Source organism: Chelon labrosus, assembly GCF_963514085.1.
Source record: "Chelon labrosus genome assembly, chromosome: 14".
NCBI classification, from domain to species: domain Eukaryota; kingdom Metazoa; phylum Chordata; class Actinopteri; order Mugiliformes; family Mugilidae; genus Chelon; species Chelon labrosus.
The window spans coordinates 29643555-29670492 of record NC_140347.1 but is presented as its reverse complement, the minus strand read 5'-3'; the positions used below and the strand labels follow the sequence as shown (position 1 = coordinate 29670492).

The 26938-nt window shown below is 40.2% G+C and overlaps 1 protein-coding gene across 1 annotated transcript in view; it reads left to right on the top strand.

Annotated features, from left to right (window-relative positions):
- The window catches only part of enah (ENAH actin regulator), a gene marked incomplete at its 5' end in the record, with an annotated part of 151186 nt that overhangs the window by 119707 nt on the left and 4541 nt on the right, over nt 1–26938 (top strand). Inside the window, 10 exon segments of the mRNA XM_084560203.1 lie at nt 1704–2023; nt 14893–15699; nt 18244–18467; nt 18469–18567; nt 19158–19291; nt 19837–19885; nt 20807–20858; nt 21142–21208; nt 25554–25638; nt 26810–26867. Coding sequence (XP_084416329.1) covers nt 1704–2023; nt 14893–15699; nt 18244–18467; nt 18469–18567; nt 19158–19291; nt 19837–19885; nt 20807–20858; nt 21142–21208; nt 25554–25638; nt 26810–26867 — 1895 coding nt within the window.

Genomic DNA, 26938 nt, shown 5'->3' with positions numbered 1-26938 from the left:
TTATTTTGACTCCGTAAAGAATGAAGAACCACTGAGCAACAACAACATGCAACCCGCTAAATTATTTAATTTTGCAAAATTGCAAAAAAGCGTTTTTGTGTATTTGATGTGGCATAAGCTGGAAACTTTCTCACAAGTGCATGGGAAAGATAATTACAAAAACAATTCTTGGGAAAGTAGTGACAATCATGACAGTGCTACTGTGTGTGTGAACCTGCATGTGAAAACATACTTTGTAATATGTGTGTGTGTGTGTCAGTGGAGGGTTAGGTTTGTGTGTATCCCTCAGGCTGATGGTAGGAAAGGGAGTCAGTGTTTGCATTAAGCAACATTTATGCTGATGATTGACTTTTAGATGTGAGTCAGCTTTCAGAAGAACAGGATGAGTGAGGGCAAACGACCTGACAGTATCTGATTTGATGTATGTCTGTGGTCTGTGCGTGTGTGTGAGAGACGGAGAGAGTGCTTATTGGCATTTATTTCCATTTCCCTCCGTCTCCATGCCTGTATATTTTATGAATGTAATGCTTGCTCATTTACTGCCAATGCAATTTATGGCCAAGTAAATCACAGAATGTGACAACACAGTTGAGGCTTTCCAATCAACATGGTTTAAAAACCTAATAGTTTACTGCCTTCCACATCTGATCTCAACCTCTCTTTTACCTCTCACTATTTTCCCCCATTCACATACTGTCCTTTTATGTATTTGTCACACTCCCTGTCAGCCATTGTGAAGGAATTGTGTAGATGTCCATTTATACATCCACAAGACCCTTCAGTACCTATTTATGTTAGTATAGACATGTATATACTGTACACTTGTATCAGAGTGTTTTAGGTATCTGTTATGTATTGTATATATATATTTTTTTATCTTAAATCTGCTTTTCTATACAGCCCATTTTACTCTTGCTCTCCCTTATTTAATGGTTTGTTGCATATACAACCTGAGGTGGCAGTTATTCCTAAGCAGGTCCTCAGGTTTTCCCACAGTGGAAATGTTGTTGTTGTTGTTGTTGTGTGTTTGTTTTCATATCTATAGTAAATCGAAAATGGCTTATTTCAGCATGCATACACAAAAAGGTGGACACATTCATATATTTTTCTCACATGGCCCAATTCTGCTGTTTTCCTGTTTGCTGCTGCAGCACCAGTTCCTCTGCTATTGCCTTCTGCTGACATCTAGTGACTACTCAGAATCTTCAGATTTAACCTATGTTGAACACCTTCAGGAGAACAAACTGCATCATCATCACTAGATCCTTAACATCACATACTAGGATTTTTACACTTCTAATTTTCTCCACTCACTTCTTCACTTTTTTCTTTTTTTCAAACAAGAGCCCTCAATTTAATGTGTGTTTCTAATCTACCCAAATTTGAGCAAAGCTGACTGTAGTTGCATAACAGCATGGCCATTGCGCCATTATTACATAATGCCTTTGGGTTGTTAGGGTCAATACTGAGCTCACACTAGTTTACCTAATTTACTGATTTTAAATCATTCTGTATACATTGTTTTGTTATTTTTTTCTTCACTTTTTTCACTGCCTCAGATTCTGGTTCTCCTCTTTCATTGTTGTTTTTGTGTTTTGTTGTGTTTTAGAAGATTTGGAGAAGAACAGGTTTATCATTTGATTTTGGACTTCCTCAAATCATATCCATCTCTCCTCTCTTCTCCAATCTTCTCTTATCTAAAGGCAGCTTGATGAGCTGCAGAGACAGAAGGAGATGGAGCGGGAGCGCCAGGAGAGAGACCGTCAGGAGCAGGAGCGCCTGGAGCGAGAGAAGCTAGAGAGGCAGGAGCGTGAACGTCAGGAACGGGAGTGTCAGGAGAGGGAGGCAGAGAGGGAGCGACTGGAGCAAGAGCGCCAGGAGCAGCAGGAGCAGCAGGAGCGCGTCGAGCGTGAGCTGATGGAGAGGGAGAAGGCAGAGAGAGAGCGGCTAGAGAGAGAACAGCAAGAGCAGTTGGACAGAGAGCAGCAGGACTGGGAGAGGGGGAGACGTGTCTCCAACGCCGGTGAGTGATGCACTTTGTCTTCTGTTTATACACATACACATACACTTGCATACACAAAGGTTTTGAAGGCCAGTGCTGAATACACATGTTTGCACAATCATACCTGAAATGTTCCTACCTAAATAATTGATACTCTGAGCTATAGATCAATACAGAATCTGTTTTCACAAGAATGTTCTTAAGCTTGTCTGGCATGTGCTCCTCTAAAAACAGTTCCTACTATTGTGACTACAAGCTCTACAAATGCATCAGTTAATAGTGAATAATCCACATTTTAATGGGGAGATTTAGCCTTTAAAAATTTCTTACCAAAATACATTATTACGTTGCATTATTTTCTTGTTTTAAGTTTGGAACGTGACATTCATGTGTCTCAATTCCATACCCCATACCAACCATATTTACAGTATGAACAGTCTTTTTCAGCTGGTAATTAAAAGACAAACAAATACATGCTTGTCAGTAATAAATGGAAATGCTGCCATGTACCATCAAATCTAAACTGTGACTTTAGACCTCAACTGTCATTTTATCTTTTTATGAAAAGAGAAGTATAATAATATTTTTGTGTCTGTATTCACAGAGTTTTACCATCATCTACAATGCTATATACCTTATTTCTTTCTAGCAGTGAGCAACTCCTTCTTTTCTTTCAAGCATTTTTTTGTGCACATCCAGACTTTTTGGAGTAAACTTTATTCCAATGTGCGCACACTCTGTGCTCAAAATGTCCTTAGAACTTGTGTGTAGAGGAGCTGGGATACAGTTTTCACCTCGACTTGCAATTTGATAAAATGTGTTGCTAATTTCTTGAAACATGATCTTAGTTTAGGTTTTATTCTTCTTAGTTTTAAACGCTGTAATAATTTGATGAAGAGGCTGGATAAGTCCACTCTACAGTAACTTTGCAGGTGAACAAGCTCCCAATAAAGAAGTCCTATTGGAAAATACACAAACAGGCCATGGATGCAGGGTTTTGAAATAAAGGAGATGAATTTCATCAGGGTGATGAGATGTCTTACCGGTTTATTTTAGCATTATATATATCTAGCCTTGTTAGTGCTAAACTACAGTAAGGCATGAGGGGGAATTAATGTTACACCTTGCGCGTGAGCATAAAGATTAGTATATTATTTTAGAAAGGGCATCACCAGTAACTGGAACACAACAAACTCAACCCACTACTGACACTCAACACCTACAATCAGTGTGCAGACATGTAGGCTTGACACATTGGTGTAGAAGAAAGAGATTTGCTGCAATTTCATCCTGAATATTTCCAGTGTGTTAACTCTAAGAATTGTGTGCAGAATATCTGAAACTTAAGGAATAAACTCAGCTTAGTCCCATTTTAAAAAGTGAGTAAATTTGTTTCATTTCAGTGCAATTGCCACTTAAATTAAGCAGTAGTAGAAGCCACAGGTGGATGCACATGTACCAGGGATTTTACTGCTGTGCCATGACACTTTTAGAAGGAAGTCGAGTGTTTTATGTGTGACATCATCAACTAGTTGACATAGACTCCACTTTCACCACAATTGTTCAACCCCTACTTTGTACACACTCTGGACTGGAACTGTGATGATGTGAAGTTTAGTATTTCAATAAGAAAAAAATTTGCTACTTTTCAGGATTGGGTTAGTTGGGAATGCTGCATTGTATAACACGCCTCAGTGCCACGCTCAGCCTATTATATGCATGCATAAACACACACAAACTCAGGGAGGCCAACGCAGTTAAAGGAACAGTATGTAAGAAATGTATTTCAATTAATCATAAAATGGCCCTGATATGTCACTAGACATGAAGAAATCATGTTCATTTCAAATACTTATATCACTGACAACAGTGGTCCGGCCAGGATATTGTCATTTAAAAGTGAAAGTTGCAGCCCTCAACTGATGTTGATGTTGTCATGTTGTGTTTTGGCCTGAGGCGCCACCCTCCACCTATCTACCAATCACGAAGTCAGTAGAGTTTCGTCTTCCGGGTTGCCAGCTCTGCTCTAGTTACCACAGCTGCAGCTACGAACGTGTCGGATAAAACATGTATAACGTTACTAAACCTAAAAGACCTCGTTATGAATCCGAAATACGTCGTGACAAAGTCCGGAATGGCATGGAATTGACCCTCGACTTTTGGATGCTATATTCTACCATGTTTGTTGGTATAGGCTAAAAGCCCTGTGCTTCCGTACATATAGACAGTGGATTTTCCATGGTCGCCCGTGCTAAATGCGTTCATAAAAAGCGCTATCGCACCACTAGCAGGGTATGAAAACAATCTATGTTCCGACTGAAATGTGGTATTACAGTACATCTTTACGAAATATTTGGCTAATCGCCATTAGTAAATTTTTGCGATACATAATTACTTCGCAAAACATCTCTCATGAAGCATAAACTTTATTAACAGAAAAAAAAAACTTACTGTGTAGGACTCGTCACTTGCCATTGGAAGCTCCTTGTAGCGGCCTACGTTCCTGCTGGATCCTGCAGCTTAGCTGGCAACCTCAAGTCAGGGGGGAGGCTGAGGGGATACGCCGTTCTACAGTATTTTGAAAGTGATTGCAGTACGAGTTTTGGCCAGTTTTGGCCACAATCCTACATACTGTTCCTTTAAGTGGCGTCAGAGCCTAAAAATACCTCATCTGGGAGAATGCTGGTGAGACCCCAAAGGATAAATGTTTGTGTTGGTGTGTGCGCACGTGCATGTAAAAGCTCCAGGATAACGGGGAGCTTTTACATGCAGCCGTGTTAGTGCTAAACTACAGTAAGGCATGAATTACTTCACATGTCATACACAATAACATACAGAAAAACACCGGATCACAGAGGAATGCAGGAACAAATTAATCTTTGAGTTGGAGTATGGGAGGATGTGATTAGACATTTAACGCTTCACAGTTGATTTTTTTCTCTCTTACAGAACTGTCTGTATGTGATGTGTCTTTTAAACCGGCTGCAATGATTGCTGTTCACAAGTTCTGAAGTCATTAGTCAGTGAATTAACTGAACGCTTACTACTTACTTACTAACGTGGTGATCTAGTTTCAGGAGCTGTGAAAGCACTGCTGCCTCATTGTTTTCTTAATCAAATCATTTTAACAGAAGAACATTTTTGTGATTGCAATGTTCTTTCGGCATCAGTGCTGTTCTGTTCTTCCAAAGGAAATCTTTATTCAAGAGCCAGATTTTCCCTGAGCCATTTTCTGAAGTGATTTTCTTGATGTCTCCCTTGTATAGCATAACATACTGAATGAGTTCAGTTTTCACAGCTACAAAATTAAATTCAAACTAGATGATCGCAAACGATCATGAAGGGGTCCATGCCTTGGCGAAGTCATCCCCGAGCAGGACGCAGAGGTATAAGTCACCAGTAGCGCCCCCTATTGACCGTATTGCACGAAACTTGGTGGGCTTGTAAGGTGTGATCCACAGATTATTATTCTTAAATTTCAAGCAGTTTACTGTGGTGGTTTGTGAGATATAAAGATGTAGTCGTTGTAGCGCCCCCTACAGCCCGAATTTCACGTTATAGCCTTAAAGTCATATGAAATGTTTCCATGTCATCTATAGCGCCCCCTGTTGACATAATGTCACGCAACTTGATGGGTGTCTACACAATATTGTACAGATTGTGTATGCCAAATTTCATGAAGTTAGCTATTGCAGTTTTTGAGATATTGAAATGTTGCTTGTGTAGTGCCCCCTAGAGACCAAGGGTCACGAAATTTGGTGTGCTTGTACAGAATCATATTATTATCAATGATATGAAGTTTGATTAAGTTTGGGTATATTCTTCACAAAATATTAGCTTTGGAGTTATACTGTGCCACGCCATAAAAATTAATTAGCCATTAACTTTGTAATCAACCCTGCTAAAGTTCTTTTGAGAACTTTTCATTATCTTTGTCCATAAATGATACATGACAAGTTTGGTGAGAATTGGAGGAACTGGCTAGGAGGAGTTGATTTTGCTTTGAGGTGCAATTTTTTCAAAATGGTGTAAAAAAATGGGCGTAGCCTAATCCATTAGAATCAGGGCTATGTAAGGAATCAGACGGAGAAAAAAGTTTGTTTCTTGGTACAGAGCTCGAGATATGAGCCAAAATGTAAATTGGCTTATTATGGCGCCACCCAGCTGTAGGCATGTTTATTGACACCTTTGAAAAGTGAAATCGCAGGACTTCTACCAAGTTACCAACTTTGATGCCTTTCGCCCTAGCAGTTTGTCCTGGGCAGACACTTTTAGCTAAGCAGAAAATTGAGGCTAAGGCGAAGAATAAAAATCGCAACAAAATCAATAGGGATCCTGCAACGTCGTTGCATGGACCCCTAAATATAGGAGTGATTATTTTCTGGGTTGTTTTTTCTTCTGCTTCTTCCAACATTTGAGACCTCTACTGTACTCTGTGTGTGTTTGTTTTGGACCTAAACTAGCTCTAACGAATGCTTCATACTGTACACACCTACGGCTGCACAGTAGTTTGTAATTAAAGTCTGCACCTAGCATGTTTAAATGTATCTTCTCAGTAGTGTTTTTTGAGAAAAATTAACATCAGATGGTCACACATAGGGCTGGGCGATATGGCTGAAAAATGTATCACGATATAAGTGTTTCATATCAGTCGATATCGATAATTATTGATTCGTTTTTTTAACCTATTCTGCCCGGACTTCTCAACTGTGCTGAGCGGGAGCATGTCCTTCGCTAAATGATACGCCACTGCATCCGTTATTTCTTTATATCGCTTTGATGTTTTGTCTTATGGCACTGCTGCCGTGTACCTCTTGATCAGAGGTTGCGCTAGACTTTTTCGTGGTCTGTCATTTTGACTGACCGGGTCATAAAAATCCAGTCATAACCCATTTTTACCCATCACTTTAATTTTTTTTAAAATGATAATAATGACATATTCAATAGCATTTCATTTTCATTCATTTTAATTAATATTCAGTAGCGGAAAAAAGATTCGGTTCATATAACCGGCCATCAAAGACGACTCAAGAATTATGAATCTAGAGTCTATTTAACCGGCTCGGTTGAGTCCCACCACGTTTGATTGATATAATCAGTAAACGGCACCATCCAAACATCTTACATCTCACTCGGCAGAGAAACAAAACGTACTACCCGACTTGACCACTAGCAAACTAAGGCACTCAGACACTCACTCACTTACGCACAATACGCAGAGAAACGAAACTTAACCTACTCATAACGGCTGTTCCTGGATCCCTGCTTAACCGTGTGTCAGCAGCCACTCACTCAGCCGCCAGATGAACGAAACTTAACCGACTCTTACACTACTAATCAAAAGAGACAAGAGCCAATTAATATGCTCACTCGCCACCAAGTTTGCAGACAACATCGGTCTGACTCTTGTGTGACTTAAAATAACCAAAATATTGGCAAACTGGTGACATGACCTTTCCCTTTCCTTTTTTATCTACAATTTCCTCTCGCGCTATCGCACTCATATTCTCCTTCACTCCATGCCACCAACCTGGCTTAGCTGGGCCGTGATTCCCCCAGAATGACTTGCAGTTCTGGCTCTGGGTTTTCTTCCTATTTTTCTCTAAAGGAGTTCAAGTGAAATTATCGAACATTCTGTCGAACGTATTTTGTATTGATATCGATCACGTGTCTTTTTAAGAAAATTCTGATCTAGTGGATCTGCTCGGTCATGTAGTTCCTTCTGTTTGGCCTTTTTTGTCAAATATCTCCGAAACATCCAGTTGGTCTGCCAACAGAGGAGCTTGGCTACAAAATGTCTTTATCGTCTTCTTGTGTGTGCATGCATTTGCCCTCAATGTTTGTGTGCATGCATTCAGTTCTCCGTGTAATCAGTGCCTTCTGCTTGTTTGTTGACTATTGTGGGATGGCAAAGCTGGGGGCATCTTCAGTCACATGTTCCGCCCAGAGCAACAGAGAGATGGAAAGGGAATATAAGACAGGGAGTGGTGGAATGATGTAGAAGTGTGGAAAAAAATGGAAGTGGAGGGTGAGGAGAGATTTGATGCAAACAAAGTTGGGAAAGTTGGCAGAAACCAGAAAAAGTAAGCAGTTATCTGTTGTGATTGTTAGCTATTCATGTGAATTCTAGTACTGTTCCTAAGCAAAAATCTAGTCACAGGATCAAAGCCTGAAAAATATGGAAAATTACAGCACTGGTAACTGGAAGTGAAGCAGAAGGTGAACTGAGGATTACCAACAGGGGCGTAGCACTAAATTCTGGGCCCTGTACACTCTTAATGTCAGTGGGCCCCGATCGATGCCAGTCCACGAAGCGCACCAGCAAAAAATAAATTTGGGGCATTTATTAAACAAGCATAAATAGGGTTTTAAGCTAAAATCAGATCACATTATGTTAATGACTGTTTTTTTCATTCACCACCTGAACTGATGCATTTGGCCTACTTGTGCTCAGACACCTACAAACATTAGGCTACATCTGGTTTGTGTACTAACGTTTTGATCCATGACACATTTTGTTGACAGCTAGCCAGAGGTGGCAAAAGTATTCATATTCTGTACTTAAGTAAAAGTAGGGATACTTGTGTAAAACAATACTCTGGTAAAAGTAAAAGTACTGATTCAACTCCTTTACTCAAGTAAAAGTAAGAAAGTACAGGCTCTGAAATGTACTTAAGTAAAAAGTAAAAATGATTTTTGCCATTAATGAAACAATTCATCCGTTGATAATTTTGCAAAATGAAAAGGTTCTAGCAGAATAATCTAGACTGAATTGACCAGATGTCCTGCATGAGCATCTGGATAATTTTAAATAATAATTTGAGGGTTACTGGGTTGTTGTTTTTAACCGCTAGCTAGTGTTAGCTATAAACTTTCAACACGGTGTGTTCCCATAGCATTGCTAACGTTGTAAACTAGCTTCCAAAAAATCCTCAAAAAGCTAATGACAGCAACAGAAACCACACCATACATGAATTTGTTTTTTTCACATTAGACCAGTAGTTTTCAATAGTGGGGTCAAGTGGACTTTCAGTATTACTGTCTTTATTGATGCTTGAACGATAAACAAGCCTCCTGTCACTAGGTGGCAGCAGAGCTCAAACTAATCAATAGGCTGCCTGTTCAAAACAGTAGAAGAAGAATACAGGAAGCGCATCGTCGACTTTCCTTCTCTAGTCCGATCAGAGAATGTCTAATAAGGGGAGAACTTCCACTCTCAGTGAACTTCCGGCTTCTGAACTGGTTGCAGTTCCACTCTGGTTCCATATGAGGGCGCTCTCAGGACGAGTGCAGAATGAATGGAGGTCTATGGAGCAATACCCCTCAAAATCCACTTTTCTCAGGATATAATTTTTTGTGCAGTAATTTGAATATTGTATTCACTGTAAAAACTGTCACTTAGATCTAACTCAAAAAAATTAAGGCAACATTTTCCAACCACTTTTTCGAAGTTTAGCGAACTAACTAGTAATTTGAGTAAGGAAAACCTAATAATATGCATTTGACTGTATGCTAAAATATTAAGTAGCATTTGCAGACAATGGGCAAGAAATTGAGTAAAATCAATGAAAAAGCATCGGTATATGAAACTTAATTAAATTAAGTAACATGAAATTAAAAATGAATAACTCATGTACTCTATTTTATTATTATTTTTTTTTTATTTATTATTTCTTTGTTTTAGTTAGCATTATCATACATTTAACAAATAAAGAGAGATATCAATTTTGAACATTTATTAAATCACTACCATATCCAAACAGTGGTAAAAAACAAGTCCATTCATATTCAGTGCATAAAAGAACATGAGCTTATAATGTGCTGCTTAGGAAAACACCATAAGTACATAATAAAAACATTTCTACATTAACATTAACACTTTTGCAACAATTTACAAACATGAACATCTGACCTCATATTAGCAGAACATCTTTAAAAGAAATTAGCAGAGCATTTAAAACAACATGGGCAATCTAAATTAATGCATGGCAAGGCGTGGCTGTGTCCAAAGGTCCTTCATCACGGATCCAACTTTAGGCAATAATCCAAAACATCATGTAAAACCCCCACTGACTTTTTGTGATGATATCATCACATAGCGCTCTTATGTGGCAGTTAACTAATCAAAATATCAAGAGGAAGGATGGTAATGCAAATAACAAGTTAATCAAAAATCTTAAATGGCTTTAAAACGTATCAACAAAGTTAATACACATCAAGAAGTCTGGGTTAGGCATTTTCAATCAACAAGTACACAGAAAAATGAAATTATGCGTACAGGGGCGGAACAGTGGTGAGGTGGTTAGCACTGATGCCTCACAGCGAGAAGGTCCCGGGTTTGAATCCATGGGCCGACTGGTTCCTTTCTGTGTGTAGTCTGCATGTCTGCAGGTAGTCCTGTGATAGACTGGAGACCTGTCCAGGGTGAACCCCCGCCTCTCGTCCGTTGACAGCTGCGACCCTTAACAGGAATAAGCAGAAGATTAACATAAGATGAATGAATGAATTATGCGTACAGTACATGGTGAGCACACTTGTTAAGCTGTAAAACTGGTATATTCAAATCAGTGCTGATAATCCATGTTTGCAGCTGATGGGGCTTCTCAGTGAAAAGGTGTGTTAGTGGAACAACTGGGATGACTGACAAATGTGTGAATGTACCACAGTGGGACCAACAGATACTGTTGGATATCCATAGCAAAGCTTCTTGTTAGGACACCTGGAGGAGTACTACTGTTTATCTGTTACTGCAGGCGGGAAATGTGGCTCCGTGCTAAGGTGCAGCGAGCTCCGCTGGTTGAGAATACTGTATACTGTATTATGGTGCTGGGACGCCGTGGTAGTTTGCACTGCTCACCACAAGCTAATGACTGTTAAATGCCGACCCTTCGGGTCATTCCACACGAAGCCATTGTGCGGATAAACGGTAATATTCGCTACTGTTTATCGGGTATGTGACAGTCACCACCAGCATGTGTGTGTGTGCCAGACAGACAGTGAGGAAGTCTAAGCAACGATAATGTTTTTTATATATATATATATATATATATATAAGTTACGCACTATCTGTATGAAATAAACTACTGCACAAATACATAATTTGCTTATCATAAAACGCGCACAGGTATAGACAGTAGCTAGCTAGCTAGCTAGCTAACTGGTTGAAGGTCACGAACTGTTGTGTATATTTGAAATGGCGTTGGCGGCCGCTAATGTAGCTAGCATAATGTAGGAAACAGAGTAATGCCTTTGCAACAAGCGCAATACAGTCATGTTAATTCGGACAAAATCTAACTTTGAACAATACAAATAGTTACTTACCTGAGGTGGGTGAAGTATTTTTTATTCGCAGGCTCAGTGAAAAACGTGCGAATCTACACTTAGAGAAGATGAAGATTCTGTCCGGCTTGTTCTTCCGTTGCAGGTGGGCGGGGCGTGTCGTTCTACGTCTGACATAAGCTTTAAAACTGAGTTTTGTGAAATTAATTTATGGTCAAATCCAACGAAATTAATTTTATTATAGAAAATATTAAGTTACGAAAATATACATACGTTTTACTTAGGGTTAACTCAAAAAACAAAGAAAACAAAAAGAAATCAATTTGTTGGAGTAAATATACTTTTAAAAATAAAGTCATATGGACAATGCCACTGAGAGGCTTTTTACAGTGTTTGAAAGGAGATGCAAAGAAATGACACTTTGCTGGGTGTTAGAATTTTTAGAGCCACTTATTTGCTTTAAAAAGTATTTTAAAATGTCAATGACGTCATACACATCGTACGACCAGAGATACTGCTTTACGGCAGTCCTTCAGTCACTGCTTTGGTGCTTTCGCGCTCTGCACTTTCTTTTCTCTCGAGGCATGGACAACACAGCTGACACAGGTAAATACACCTGCTAGAAGAGTTTTTGTTTTGTTGTTTTAAAAGTTGTTACGTTGAAAAAAAAAACTTGGGCGAAAAAGTCCGCCTTAACATTCTGGTCCCGCTTCGGATGCCACGATGCCGTCAAGCGGGATCTGGTCGTAATCAGTCCTTCACTGACTAATCAGCGTTCATTAGTACAATGCTAGCGTGTTATGGGCAACAACAACTCAACCTGTAAGAAAACAAAAGGACATAAGTTCTCGTTCATTCAACTTTTGACCTATAACCCATGTTGAACTTGAAAAACCTACAATCAAATCTGAGATTTCTCAACGACAATCGGGTGAAAGAGACACATTTAGCCGTTTAGCTCCATAGACTCCCATTCATGTTGCACTCATGGCGATCGCCCCCAGTGGAAATCTGGTGGAACTGCAACCAAAATTCGTTACAATGGGACTTAATAGAGAGTGGCAAGGCTCTCCGTAGACGGGCTCTGGTCCGATGCTCTAGTCATGTCCGGTCCGATCATGTCACGTCTTTTACGCAGTGTTGGGCACGTTACTTTTATGAAGTATTTAATTATAGTTATTAGTTACTTCTCCCAAAAAGTAACTGAGTTAGTAACTGAATTACTCCACCGTAAAAGTAACTAGTTACCAGGGAAAGTAACTATTACGTTACTTTTTTAAAAAAATATATGTTTCAATACATCTAAGAATTAGATTTTCTTCTGAGCATAATGTACACTTTACATGTACGTTCTTGCCTTCTACCTCAAGGAGGTTAAAGTAGTGCCTGTACTTCCACCTTGAAAATGGCAATCTCCAATCACGCCATTGCTGCAGGCTATCTCTGATCGCTTGTGTGATACTGCTATGCACACATTTGTGTCTAAACAACACCCGCCCAACTGAACACTGCCCTGCCACTGATTGGCTTAAGACGAAAAAAAATACTCAAGTAAAGTACAGATACCTGAAAAATCTACTTAAGTACAGTAACGAAGTATTTGTACTTCGTTACGTCCCACCTCTGCAGCTAGCCTCCAGGGGCCGTATTCCTAAAGATTCTTGGCGCAAAGAATTGCTCCTAGTGGCCAAATTCTAAGAAAATTCTTAGAATCATGATCTTTTCTAAGAATTTCCCCTCAAAGTTAAGAGTAGATCTTAGTAAAGATAAAAGGTATTCCTAAAGAATTTTAGCTCTTAAGAGAGCTCCTAAGGTGAGATCTGTTAAGGTTAGGAGGCTTAGGAATTTCTTAAGCAGAGGAGAAAATGGCTGAAAGAAGAGGCAGGAGAGATATTCTCCAAACACTGAATGACAATCAAGCTTGTTACAATCGCAATATCACCGGAAATGAAAGTCATCACAACACTGAGGTATTTAGCAACAGGAAAAATGCAAAAATGCAACAATTCAGCAATGCAGCAGTGATGACTTGGGGCCAAATCTACCTCTCAAAACACTTTTATTCTCATTGATCCAGAAGCAAACACAGTTCCTCTGTCCAATTGGATTTCCTACTTCATTTCTTCTTAATTGCTGTTCGGTTTGAACGGCAACCAACACTGCTTCTTCTTGGCCGGTTAGCAATCACAGAAATTGATGAAAGCTGAGCCATTTTACCCTCGTTAATACCAAATGGATGTAGGGCAAAAATGACCAGCATGGTAAATGAATGGAAGCAAATATATAGAACTGTCAGCATGTGAATACTGTGCAGGTGGGAGTTTTCACACATTTTATAGGATCATTTTTAAAGTATAGCTTACTATTATTTATTTTTATGTAAAATATTATTTATAATTACACAGTATCCATAGAGATTAGATTCTATTATTAAATCCATTGATTTGACGGTCCATTCTAGGCCAGTTGTCACCAAAAGTGTATTTTTATCTAGCTTTTAGAATCAACCAATCACACCTCTTGAAATGATGACTCATACCTAGCAACGGGGTCAACCACACCTCCTCACTAAGATAAGCGTTTCTGTCCATTCCTTGCTCAGAGTTCTCTGAGAATTTTCTGGAATCACTCCTAAGCTAAGACTCCTAGCTAGGAATTTTTAGGCTAAGATAGGAGCTCTCTGAGAGGATTCTTAGAATCTTTAGGCATACGGGCCCAGCTGTCTATGGGTGGACTAAACCATTTTGCGTCTCTAAGAGGGGGCCCCCAGAATGTCCAATATGTTGGGAGGGCTGTGACACAAAGTTCATTCTCTCAGTTGATGTTATCAGTATATCTGAAATACATTGTGACACCAATTAATTTGGGCCCAATTCATTCATTCAAAAAATAAATAAATAAATAATAGAAATTCAGGATTTTCACGGGCCCTCTCCCTACTTGGGCCCTGGGTCGTCAGGTCCCCTTTTCCCCCCACTACCACGCACATGATTACCAACTTAACACCATCCCCACACACACACCGAAAACACATGGCTCATACAACACTGTGTTAAGCACAAGAGGAGTGCCTTAACATAATGACCACATACTGTACAGATAAAGTAAATATGTCTAAAAGAAATAGTAGAAATGTGTTTACGCCATCCTTTTAGCCTGTAGTACACCATTTATGGCAAAATACAAGCAGATGTATTCTAATGGTGTTTTGTCCTACTCTTGGTTGGTAGGTTTGATGACATTGGGGATTAAATTGGATTCTATTCTGTGGGTGTGTGATAAAGGGTGAACTCTTAAGCGTCTTCAGCTCTTCAATTCTTCAACTGTTCACAGTGCTAACACCTGAATACTAACACAGTAGTTCACCTCAGCCTAAGAAACTACACACAACCTAGATTAAAACTTTTAGGTTTAGCTCTGTGCTGTTTTTTCCTGCTTCATCTGCCCCCTTCTCTTTGTTCCTCTCTCCCTCCTTCCTTCTCTCTCTCCTGTCCTGCTGTCTGTCCCTACTGTGTGCACGATTGCTTTTTCCTTCCTGGCTTCTTTTCCTTCCTTCTGTCCTGTCTTGTCCTTGACCTTGGTTTTGTCCATTTGGCTTGGCGCACATTCAGCCTTTGAAAGCACACTGTACACTCCCACGCCTCAGGAGTACGGCAGGACATCCTCCACACCTGTATCTCCATCCACACCCACTTACACAGCACCTGGGACGCCATCACTCTCCTCCACAACACCTCCAACCCCACCACTCAGGCACTCAGCTTCTCGATTTGCCACTTCCCTTGGTTCTGCCTTCCACCCTGTCCTGCCTCACTACGCCACAGTACCGAGGCGACAGCAGGCCTTTCCTCAAGCTCCGCCCCCTGCTCCTGCTCCAGCCTCCTCCCCAGTTCCTCCCCCTCCACCCAAATCTGTAGTGTGGTCCACTTGCAACTTTACTCCATTGCCTCCCTCACCCCCTGTCATGATAAGTAGTCCCCCAGGAAAGGCCGCGGGTCCACGGCCCCTCATCCCCATTGCTGCACCTTCCCCGCTCACCCAAAAGCCTCCTTCGCCGTCCCCCAATGGGCCGCCCATGTTCCCTGCACCGTCTCCTGTGACTATCCCACACAGCCACACCCCTCTCGGCATTGCTTGCCCAACACCACCTCCTCCACCCACCCCTCCACCTCTTCCCTCCCCCATAGCTCCCCCTTCGTCTTCCCCCTCCGTCTCGTATCCCCCATCCTCATCCCAGGCTCCCGGTGTGCCCTCTCCCTCCACAGCGCCCCCTGCTGCTGCAGCCGCTGCCACCTCTGCCTCTGCTGAGCACCTCTCCCTTCCTGTGCTCCTGGGTCTGTCGGGGAAGGGGGAGCCAGACACAGCCGCAGGCCCAGATCCTCAGCCGGCTCAGGGGGGCTCCTTCTATCAGCCCCAGGGTAAGGCCTCTAATTCGGACTTTGCTCTGTCTTTCTCACAGCCTCTCTCCCCTCTGTCTTTCACTGCTTCCAACTCACACACTAACGGGTACTGAACACTATGGGTCTATTAGTTTCTGAATTGGCCACAGGACAGAGTGAATCCATGCTTATCTCAGAGGAAATTTTCCTTTCTGTGGCCTTGTTGGTGTAACTTCTCTACAGCTTTAATCTCAAGCAACAAAATCTGGTTGCAGTTTCTGAAACAGCTGCTATGGTAACTACTGTGGGATCTCTTGGTGTAGGAGTTACTGTTGCTCCAACTTGTCTAACTTCTTTGTCAATCTCATAAACTCAGTCTATGTCATGTGCTTGCTGCTGAAAGGTCTGGCTGGCTGACTGGTCATTGGATATGAAATATGTCTAGTTGTTCAGCATGGCATGTCTGTTACTTTGATAGGAATGTGTCATTATGTGGATACAGGTTATTGACTGAACCCTGTATAACACCACTGTCTTATATATATACTGTATCAGCTGTTTTTTTGTTTTTTTCATCAATCCATTTGTCTGCTAAACTTCTGTGACTGTGCGGATTCTATGATTTTGCCATTTGACTCTCGTTTGATTTTTCATTGGTCAGTGTGCAGTCAGTCAAACTTATTTAAGGCCTCCTCCCTGTATTTGCTCATAGTACAATGGATTCGCTCATAGTAACTGCTCAGATGTCATTCCCCACGTTATTAGCCAACATTGCTACTATTTTGTCTAAATAATCTTTCCATGGAGAAATCTTGTGCAGCTAAACATTGCAAAAACTTGCATTTACATTTCTTTTTAAATTTGCCTGGCAAATATATGTTTACCAGAAAATACTTACTATAATCATTTTTTTTTTCACTTGGAACAATATTGGCATTCTGGCACTATTTATAGATTTTTTAATACATGTTTTACAAGGCATTCAACTGTCTTTCCCTATAATTAAAATTTAATTCATTTACCTTATAAGGTAACCTAAGCTTTGTATTTATATTCAAACACATCACTACTCCACTAACCTGTATCCTGTGGCCATTCTCTTAGTCACAGGAGGCATTGTGATGAACTTTGACCTCCAAGCTCATCCAATAGGCTAGAAGAGACTGGATTGCTCGCTTTATATTGATCACAACTCAGCATGTTCACATTCGATCATAGATTATTGATCATGTATTCAGAACTTTGATGAGACCTACATTATTATGCTTCTAATTACCACTCATGAGGTAAAAATATTTTAGTTTTAAGGAGCCTAGTGGCAAATTGTTCATAATTATTAGATACAAATATGAACATCTATTTGGAACATCTATAAATTAAGGCTTCTGTCAGATATAGGCAGATGGTATCAACTTAAATAATACTACTTGCGTGTTCTGTGTGCGCAGACCTTGCATTAAGATTCGATTTCTGCAATCAGATCGCGTAAAAGACAGGCATGAGCATTTGAGAGATCCGATCTCTGATCACATTTGGAGGTGGTCTGGGCCGCATGTGTCCGCATTCTTTGGTAAAAGGAAAAAAACCCATAAGTGATGTATGTTCATTAGTAATGGGAGCCTTTTAAAATATTCGGTCCTTGAAGCTGTTAGCTTAACTAAAAATTTAGTTTCAAGTAAATCCAAGTAAGAATTTACAAATGAAAGTATTCAAAGTTTGCTTTGCGCCAAAGTCATGATGTGCACACAGACAAAACAGTGTCTCGGTTCTGGAGCAGTGGTCGAGATCCATTAGAGACAGCGACGGCAGTCTTCTACACCGTGCCCCAGATAATGTCGGGGTTTATTTGCATACACAGTGCAAAACTGAGACCAGATCTAGAGATGCATTTGGAAATGCATAGTAATGCAGGTCTGAACACACGTACCTAAAGCAGGCCACTTGTGATCGGATAGCCCAGATCAGATCAAAATGCAAGGTGTGTGTGTTTGTTGTGTGTGTGTGTGAAAATTATGTAAATGTTCTCATCTCATGTCCCATTCTCCATTTCTATACCTGTCTGGTCTGCAGATTTGTCTTTGTGTGTGTGTGTGTGTGTGCGTGGGTGTGTGTGTGTGTGTGTGTGGGTGTGTGCGTGCGTGCATGTGTGTGTGTGTGTGGGTGTGGGTGTGTGTGTGTCAATAATTAAATTGATATTTGATGTTTACAGTACGCTATGAAAAGCCATTGTGATGTCTAACTTTCCACATTTTAAGGTTACACAGACCTTCTTCTTAACTTGAATCCACTCACTGCTATTCACTAACACTGCACGTTAGTTAATTATTTGGTGTGGTATGTCCTGCCCTCATACCTAAAATGTGTATTCCATTTTGTGTTTCATTTGAACTTCATCCACAGTTACAGTCCAACAGATGCATGAGCAATGTGTGAACTGTTGTTGTAACTAAACAAATATTTATTTATTAATTATTTTGTTACATTTTAAACTAAGCTTTTTTTGTCTGTAATGAAGTGCTGAAAGTGCTGATTTTCCTCATGTTTCTGCCCATCCCCCAACCTTTATCCACTCCACACCAACAGACGTGGTGCAAACACCAGGGTTGATGACCCCCACCCCTCCCCCACCCCCACCTCTGCCACCCGGCTCCACTGTGACCTCCACGGCTGCCACCCCCACCACCCCAGCAAACCACCCTCTCCCACCCCCACCTCCTCCCCTTCCTCCTACACTGACACCAGGAGGGACTCCCCCTCCTCCACCAGGTCCACCTCCTCCTCCTGGAGCTCCACTACCACCCCCCGCCCCCCCCCCTTCCTGCCGGACTGTTCTCTTCTGCAGAGGACCGTCCTGTCTCAGGCCTGGCTGCTGCCCTTGCTGGAGCCAAGCTGCGCAAAGTGCCAAGGGTGAGAGCTTGATTTGTCTCGACCAATGAAGACTTCACAACTCTTGTCTATACTTCATACTTATATATAGTCTATGTAAACCTTGTGAGATATAGTACATAAAATAACTAGTATGTTAATTAGCTCCATATTTATACACACAATACTATTTTTCTGTCAAACTTTTCTTTTCATTGAAGGACCTTGACACAAACTGTTGATATACACAAGGCCTTCATCGAGATCATCATAGAGAGTCTCACAGTCATTGTCACTGAAACATTCATGTATAAACACCATGCTCACACATGATCACACACTCACCATCTGTCATATCTCATCTCAGGCTCAGACGAGGGTTTTATGTAATGCTGACAGTGTATGCCAAACATTACATGGTAGCTTATGTGTACAACGTGACAAAATGCAGAAATCAAACACACAATTTGACAAAATACATACTGATGTTTTGCATTGTTAAACATTTTCTGATAAAAAAAATCATGATAGAAATGTTTTCTATTGTATTTTACTACCAATACTAAATACTTCCTCTGGTTATAGTGAACTAATATATATATATATATATATATATTTTTTTTTTTTCGCAGAGTGACGATTCAGGGGCAGTTCTGGTAGCTGCCATGTCGGGGGCTGCAGGGGCCAAATCTGAGGCCAGAGGCAATGGGCCACTTCCTGGAGGAGGAGGACTTATGGAGGAAATGAGTGCCCTACTGGCCAGGAGGTAGATTCACTATATATACTATATATATATTATCCTGTCATTATACCTGTTTCTAAATATCTAAGTAAGGTCTTCCAAGACAATTCCAAGATATTTTTTAATACTAAAATAATTGTGTGACATACCTGATGTCTGGTCACACCTGTTAGAGCCCACTTGTTAATAAATTTACAGCAATGTGCTAGAATTCACTGAAAGGGCAGCCACCATTCGCGCTGAGGGAAAAAGACACTTTATGCCTAACATGATGATTGCTATTATTTCTCATTCAACTTCTCGAATGAATGACTTTTTTGACTGAATGACTTTTTAACTAACCTGCAACAACATGAGTGCAATAACAAAGTGCAATAACAATATACATCTGGTATTTTTCTATTTATGCAACAACCATGTATGTACAGTACAGTCACAATATTTATTATTATTATTATTATTCTTTTCTGGGTGTTTGGTATTTGGGTCTATAATTCGTGTACATGTATGTCTGACAGTGCTGTATGCGATGGAGACGTCTTCTCCTTACTGAGCTTTATATTTTACAGGAGAAGAATTGCAGAGAAGGGCTCATCACCAGAACCTGACCAGAGATCAGTAAGTGTTATAAGAGCCTTCCCTTACAGTTGAATCACACAATAGCTCTTCTGTGTGCCATGGTTTCTTCACTGTGGTCAAGCTGCACATTCATAACATTCCTGTCTGAGATGACTCCTCAGTCACTCAGTGCTTTATCTGCGTGATAGTCTACTTGCCTTGAGTGAAGGTCACGTACTTCATTCCAATCTGTAATAACTACTTTCTTGTGTCAGAAAAACATCGCCTTTGAGTTTCATAATAATAATTATAATACAGAAAGACCACAATTGATTTGTACATTACTTTTTGAAACACTAACAAATGGCGTTCACTGTATTAAAAATTATACTTTTCTGGCCGATACGTTACATATTTACTGATTTAAACAAAAGGGTCGGGCGGCACAGTGGAGAGGTGGTTAGCACTGATGCCTCACAGCGAGAAGGTCCCAGGTTCGAATCCATGGGCTGACTGGGCCCTTCTGTGTGTAGTTTGCATGTTCTCCCTGTGTCTGCGTCTCTCCAGGTACTCTGGCTTCCTCCCACCATCCAAAGACATGCTCATTAGGTTAATTGGTGATTCTAAATTGGCCGTAGGTGTGAGTGTGAGTGTGAATGGTTGTCTGTCTCTCTGTGTTAGCCCTGCAATAGAGTAGCGACCTGTCCAGGGTGTACCCCGCCTCTCCCCCGATGACAGCTGGGATAGGCTCCAGCAGACCCCTGCGACCTTAACAGGAACAAGTGGTTACAGAATGAATGAATGAACAAAAGGGTCTTGATCTTATGGGCACAACTTAAGTAAAACATTTGCTTTGATACATCTTCTAAATTTATGCTTTTTAAAAGATATCAATTGATTCTGTGTCACCACAATCCACTTCTGTGACCCTGAGAGTGACTCATCTTTGACCTTTGAATCCTTTTTCTATCTGTCCAACAGGAGGACGGTGAGATAAACACGACCCCTAAAGTGTCGGCTTGTAGCACACCAGGTTAGTGTCACAGGGAACCAGCAGTCAGAGTCTCAAGACTGGGAGGAAAACATAAGAAACTGCAACACTCACAGTTAAAATGTATCTTCTTAATATGGGCAATCAAGAGGCATTTACATTTTCCACTTTAATTTTGATGTACTGATGCCACACAACCTTCCGCTGTTTCTCATTTAAATTTGTTTGTGTTTTTAAATGACTGCTAAACTGCTGAAATAAATTCATGTTCCATACTAAGATATGCTTGGTTTCCATATTTCCTGTGCGTTTTCTTGTTCTCCAGACATGCCCAGGAAGCCATGGGAAAGAACAAACACCATGAACGGTAGCAAATCTCCAGTTATTGGCAGGTACAGTGTCTCCTCACCTTTCTGTTAAACAGGTGTATTGTTGGTTTCTAAGTACAGGTTATATCTGGAATTGGTTCACCATATCATACAATTGATATCCATGACATTTTCTTAAACCTAGCAGTGATTCTACTGTCCTACAAAACAACACTTCCTCTGAGGCACAGAAACTTTGGGAAAATGTTCAAGCTTTAGCATGATGCACAGCTGGGGCCGTTATGTGCTGGCTAACATCACTAAAGCTTATGTCGCCTTCATGTTTGCATTAAATGTTTGTGAGACGCCCAACACTGGTGCATTGCCGAAACTAAAGGCTTGTGTGAATGAACAAGAGAGACTAGTGTAAAGTCAAATTCCCTTAAGGGGCATCTTTTTTTGAGATATTCATATTTTCTGCCACTTTGGGATGAATGCTTCCCAACCACATCTACGCACTTCTTACACTGTAAATTGTGGTTTCCATGGTTACACTGTCATTTGGGTATCATTCAGCTGTTAACATGTATGTGGGTTTACAAGTTCAAATAGCAGAAATGCTCCAGTTCAGTGACCCATGTGGTCTTTCCAAATGCAAATGTTTTGGCCTACAGCAAGTACCTTTCTGTTACCTCAAGTATATCTGTAAACAGATGAAATGCAAGGAAGATTCAGTGAATCAATTACTAGAATATCATACAGTGTAAACAATGTGTGGCCAAATAGTTGCTAATAATGCTTTTCACCTGTGAACAGATCTAAAGCTGAGGGAGTTTCATGGACAAATTGAGCTATGGCCCAAAGCCATGTCCATTAGGCTGGACATGAAGTACATGGATAGATACTGAACTGTAATTTGTAAAGTCAGTGTCTCTGCTACTCACACAGACGAGAATCTCCATGGAGAAATCCCATGGCGGCAGATTCTTCCAACAGGTAGAGAGAAAAGGCCATGGAGAGTTTGAGAAATCCTTTTGTTTAATTCAAACTCAGTTTCTTAATCTAGGTTTGCTGTGATGGATGTGGTTTTGTTGAAGAGGTGTTATTTTTTAAAATATTGGATGCAGTGTTAAGAATGAATCCTGTGTGGTCTTTGTTTACTTTTCTAAATTCACCAGCCTGCAGAGGCCAGCTCTGTTCATCTGCTGTTCAGTGCGTGTTGTTTATTCCAGTGTGTCCTGTGTTTTTTTTTTTAAATCAGTGTTTGTCTGTCTGACAGCTTTTGATGCAATTTTGTCCTTCTGTTTGCATTCTGCTGTGCCTGCTGCATTCTAAACTTTTTTTCAGAGCAGGGAAATCCATATGTGTGCGTCCTATACTGTACACACACCCTATCACACACACAAACTCAGAAATGAGTGTCCGCCCATAGCACAGTAGACTTGGCACAGCATTATCATTGCAGAGCCACAGCAGATCCAGCAGGCTCTTGCAGATAAGGCTGTGTGTAAGTGTATGAGTGCACATGCACAAGAGAGTATACCGGATGGGCACTTTTGATTCCAGCTTATTAAAGCGTCTTTAATATGTGACCCACAGAGAGCTCAGCATACCTTAAGACTTGTTAGACTCTATGAGCTGTTAGTGTTGCACTGTGTTGACATTTTTAACAGTGTTTTAAGACTTAAAACGACATTGGCTGCTATGTTATTAGACTTTTTTTTTTTTTTTTTTTTTACATCTTCCAGTGGTGTGTAACAAGTAGCATTTGTTTCAGAAAGAAAACACCACGAATTTCCTTAAAATACAGATGTTAAATTTAAATACAGCATACTGAACAACAATTTGTTCAGCTATACATTGTAACAATATGCCTATAAGTTTAGTAAAAGTTGTAGACATTGAAGAATGTAGTTGTTGTGCTACTTTACTCTTGCTCCTCTATTTGTTCTGCTGGACATTATTTTTTCCAGCAAAAACACTGAAATAGAATAACACCATTACACCACTAACATAATTTCTGCATTTTCCAGCCCTTAACTACTTAATGACGTGCTGCTCAGCTCTTTTCATTTTCTTTAACTTCTCCTTCCTGCCACATTTCCAGTCTTGAAAGTGACTGTCCGTTTGTGAATTTTTCCCCTGATGATTTTCACATGAGGAAGAATACTCTTTCCTTAACTGCTGGCATCTCCCTTGCTTTTCTTCAGACATGACATGACATAAAGCCGTGTTGCACCTAACAGGTTTCATTCAAAACACAAGGAAGAGTACATGAAATCTTTGGAATGTCACCCTATGGACCAAAACAACTATAGGTTTAGGAATTTGAACTAAAAACACAAACTATAATCTAATATGTCTTTATTGAATGTACCCATTATATGGCCACAAACAAGTGTTTCTAATAACAGCAAATCAGACTTGAACCAGTGTGTGAGGTCATTCCCAAAACTTTTTACTATTTATGGTCTGGATGCTTCATCACTCTCTGCAAAAAGTGGAATTTCTTAGTTTGAGGTTTTTCTATATATTCTTATACTGCGTGCACAATTATTAGACAAGTGAGTATTTTTACCATATCTTCATTTTGTGTGTACTTTCCAACTCCAAACTGAATAAACTTGAATGCCTATTAGATTTAAACATACTAGGTGATGTGCATTTATGTAATTGTGGGAGGGTGTGGCCTTAGGAGATCAACACCCTATATCAGGTGTGCACAATTATTAAGCAGCTTCTTTTTCTCAGGCAAAATGGGCCAGAAAAGAGCTCTAACAGACTCTGAAAAGGACGTGACCATAGAACCATCAAATGTTTTGTTGAAATACCCGAAAGAGTCTCAAGAAACATATTAAGTAAAAAGACGCAAATTAACTGCCAAAGATTTGAGAAGAATCGTGAATCTACCCGGAACCCATTATCCTCCAGTGCTGTCATATTCCAGAACTGCAGCCCACCTGGAGTGTCCAGAAGTACAAGGTGTTCAGTGCTCAGAGACATGGCCAAGGTAAGAAAGGCTGAAACCCGACCACTACTGAACAAGACACACAAGTTGAAACGCCACAATTTTGCCAAGAAATATCTGAAGACAGATTTTTAAAGGTTTTATGGACTGATGAGATGAGACTGACTCCTGATGGACCAGATGGATGGGCCGTAGCTAGATCAGCAATGGGCATAGAAATCCACTCTGGCTCAGACGCCAGCAAGGTGGACGCTTGATGGACCTTTTTGGATTGAAGATGGACTCAAACTCAATCCCAAACCCACTGCCAGTTTCTAGAAGACACTTTCTTTACACAGTGGCCTTCCTTAAACGTCAAGTGTACACTGCTGCACAAAAGGTTGCCGGTCAAGTGATCAAGAAACTGACAGACTCCATGGATGGAAGACTTTTCAGTGTCATTGAAAAGAAGGGTGGCTATATTGGTCACTGGTTTAGTTTTTTGAAATGTCAAATGTTTGTTTGTAAAGTTTGAGTTGTTTATTATTCTGACTTTAAAAGATTTCCAACTTAAACTCAGATTATTTGAATCATGTATCCCATGGGGATGAGAACAATACTCATGATTGCTATGAATGTGTAATTAGTTAAATTAGATGCATGATTTGATTATCTGATAAAAAGTAAAATAATTCATGAGGGTTCCGTTACCTTTCCTGCCACTGTAGAGTTTTATTAAAAGGTATGGAAAATATCTGTGTTCCATGGAAAGTTATTGCAGAATAGCTTTCTTCAAAGATGGTTCAAATGTGTAGAGTCACCAAAGAAGCTGTCTTCATAACAAGACTTTTTTCTTGTTAAGTTTCATAGTCCACTGAAAAATGTGTGGGTTTGCTTTTGCGAGTTTACACTCATGTCTGTCTGTGTGCTTTTCCCCAGTGTGTGTGCATGCACCAAACAAGATTTGTCTCCCAACTGCAGTATCTGTCTTGTGTGCACATTTTGTGTCAGTCTGAGACACTACCTAAAAAAAAGAGAAACCTCACAAATTAACAAATTAATAAATTGAGTCTAGTGTTATCCTGGCTGTGCTGACAGTCTTTTTTGATTGAGTTTACATCAGATAATGTAGAAACCATATGAATGGCAAATCACCCAGGGAAGGTAGAATATTGTGGATGATTCGTTTTCCATTCCACTGGCCACCTGAACACTTTATATTCCCTCTTGATGCTGAAGTTGAAAAAGTGTCAGTATGAGTCATATTTAACCAGTTATTGTATACAGTTTTTCTATGATGGCTTAGGGACAGTCGTAGTTTAATGCATCACAAGGTAAATATGCTTGAGTGGTTTGAAATTGAAAACATGCTTTTATTGGTCACACATTAAGACCATTTAATACCTGGTGTTTCTCTGTAATGAATATGTTTCGACGCTCTTTTACTCCGAGTTGATTTGTGTTCTTTGACTCTTTTGATAGACCTAAATCCACTCCTACACCTAATGCATCCTTAAGTGCCAATGGTGTGCCAACAGAAGCTGTTGACTATGACAGATTGAAACAGGTAAGTGAATACTTGGAACAGTGTTTCACACATTTTAAGTTTTAGCCAGTGACTTGAAAATGTTACCTTTTTCTGTGCACTGCATGAAAAGTGTGACATTATATTGTCGTAATGGTGTTAGTTTGTGTCGGTATGTGACAACAGATCTTTTTATCCCTGTGGCCCAGAAGTCACCCATCCTGAATATTCCTCTACAAAGCAATCTGTTAAGACTGGAACAAGTCAGCAGTGTTGTCAGCACAGCTGTCAGCCTGAGGCTGCATTACATTCACTAAGAAGTTCCATAAATAAATGTACTGTATGTTGTATCAGTACAATGTCTTCATGTTAGTTTTTTCATCTCTACTTTAAGCATGTCATGGCCTGGCCTGGCCACCTGGGGTGTAAAAAAAATGTCAAGTGGTACTTAATAAACATTGTCAAATATTTAATCATTTCATTTCTGCTGGGTTGTTAGCTCAGATGCATACTGCTTTGTCTTATGGTCCAGCACCTTCTCATCACAAGCATAGCTTACTCTCACATGGATATTTTCATTGGTCGGTGTGTGAGTGTCATTGCTTATTATGAAGCTCTGTCACTAGTTCAGCAGCATGTTGTGGGTGTGTGCGGTGACCCGTCCTGTTATAAAGCAGCTCCTCCCTCTGACCTCTATGAATGAGCCTGCTAGATAAGTAGTCTCTCAGAGGGCTGCCTATCTGTCACTACAACTGCTTACAGTAGTGAGACTGGGACACGGATGACACCCTGCATAGTCTCTTGCCACACTAGCTTGTCATTTTTCCATTTAGTGTGTTTAGGTAAAAAAATATTGTAGATCAAACTTGAGACTTGAGATAACACCTATTTTCCAACATACTCTGTTTGTTTACATCTTGGTGTCATTAAGTAAGTCTTTAGAACTAATCTCATAGGGATTCCCTGTGCAGGGATGAGCTACTTTGTAGAGAAGACAGAGAATCCACTGGAGCCAGTTGGCCGTGCTTACCCATAACTAAATCCAAAAGCTAACTGTCTATGAGCCTCTTCTCTTAGAGTCACGTGACAGTTCAAGGGGAGTTGAAGGTAAAAATGACAGCTGTTCAGTGACATAAGACATGTGTTTTCTTTGAGGTCTAATAACATGTATTATGTTTACATGAAAATGTGACAGTTTTATTTATTTTTTTAGGACATTCTGGATGAGATGCGGAAGGAGCTGTCAAAACTAAAAGAAGAGCTTATTGATGGTAATAATCTTAAAATCTAAACGCACAAAGACCTGCGAAACTGTCAAATGTCTCTCCAGTAATGAATCTAT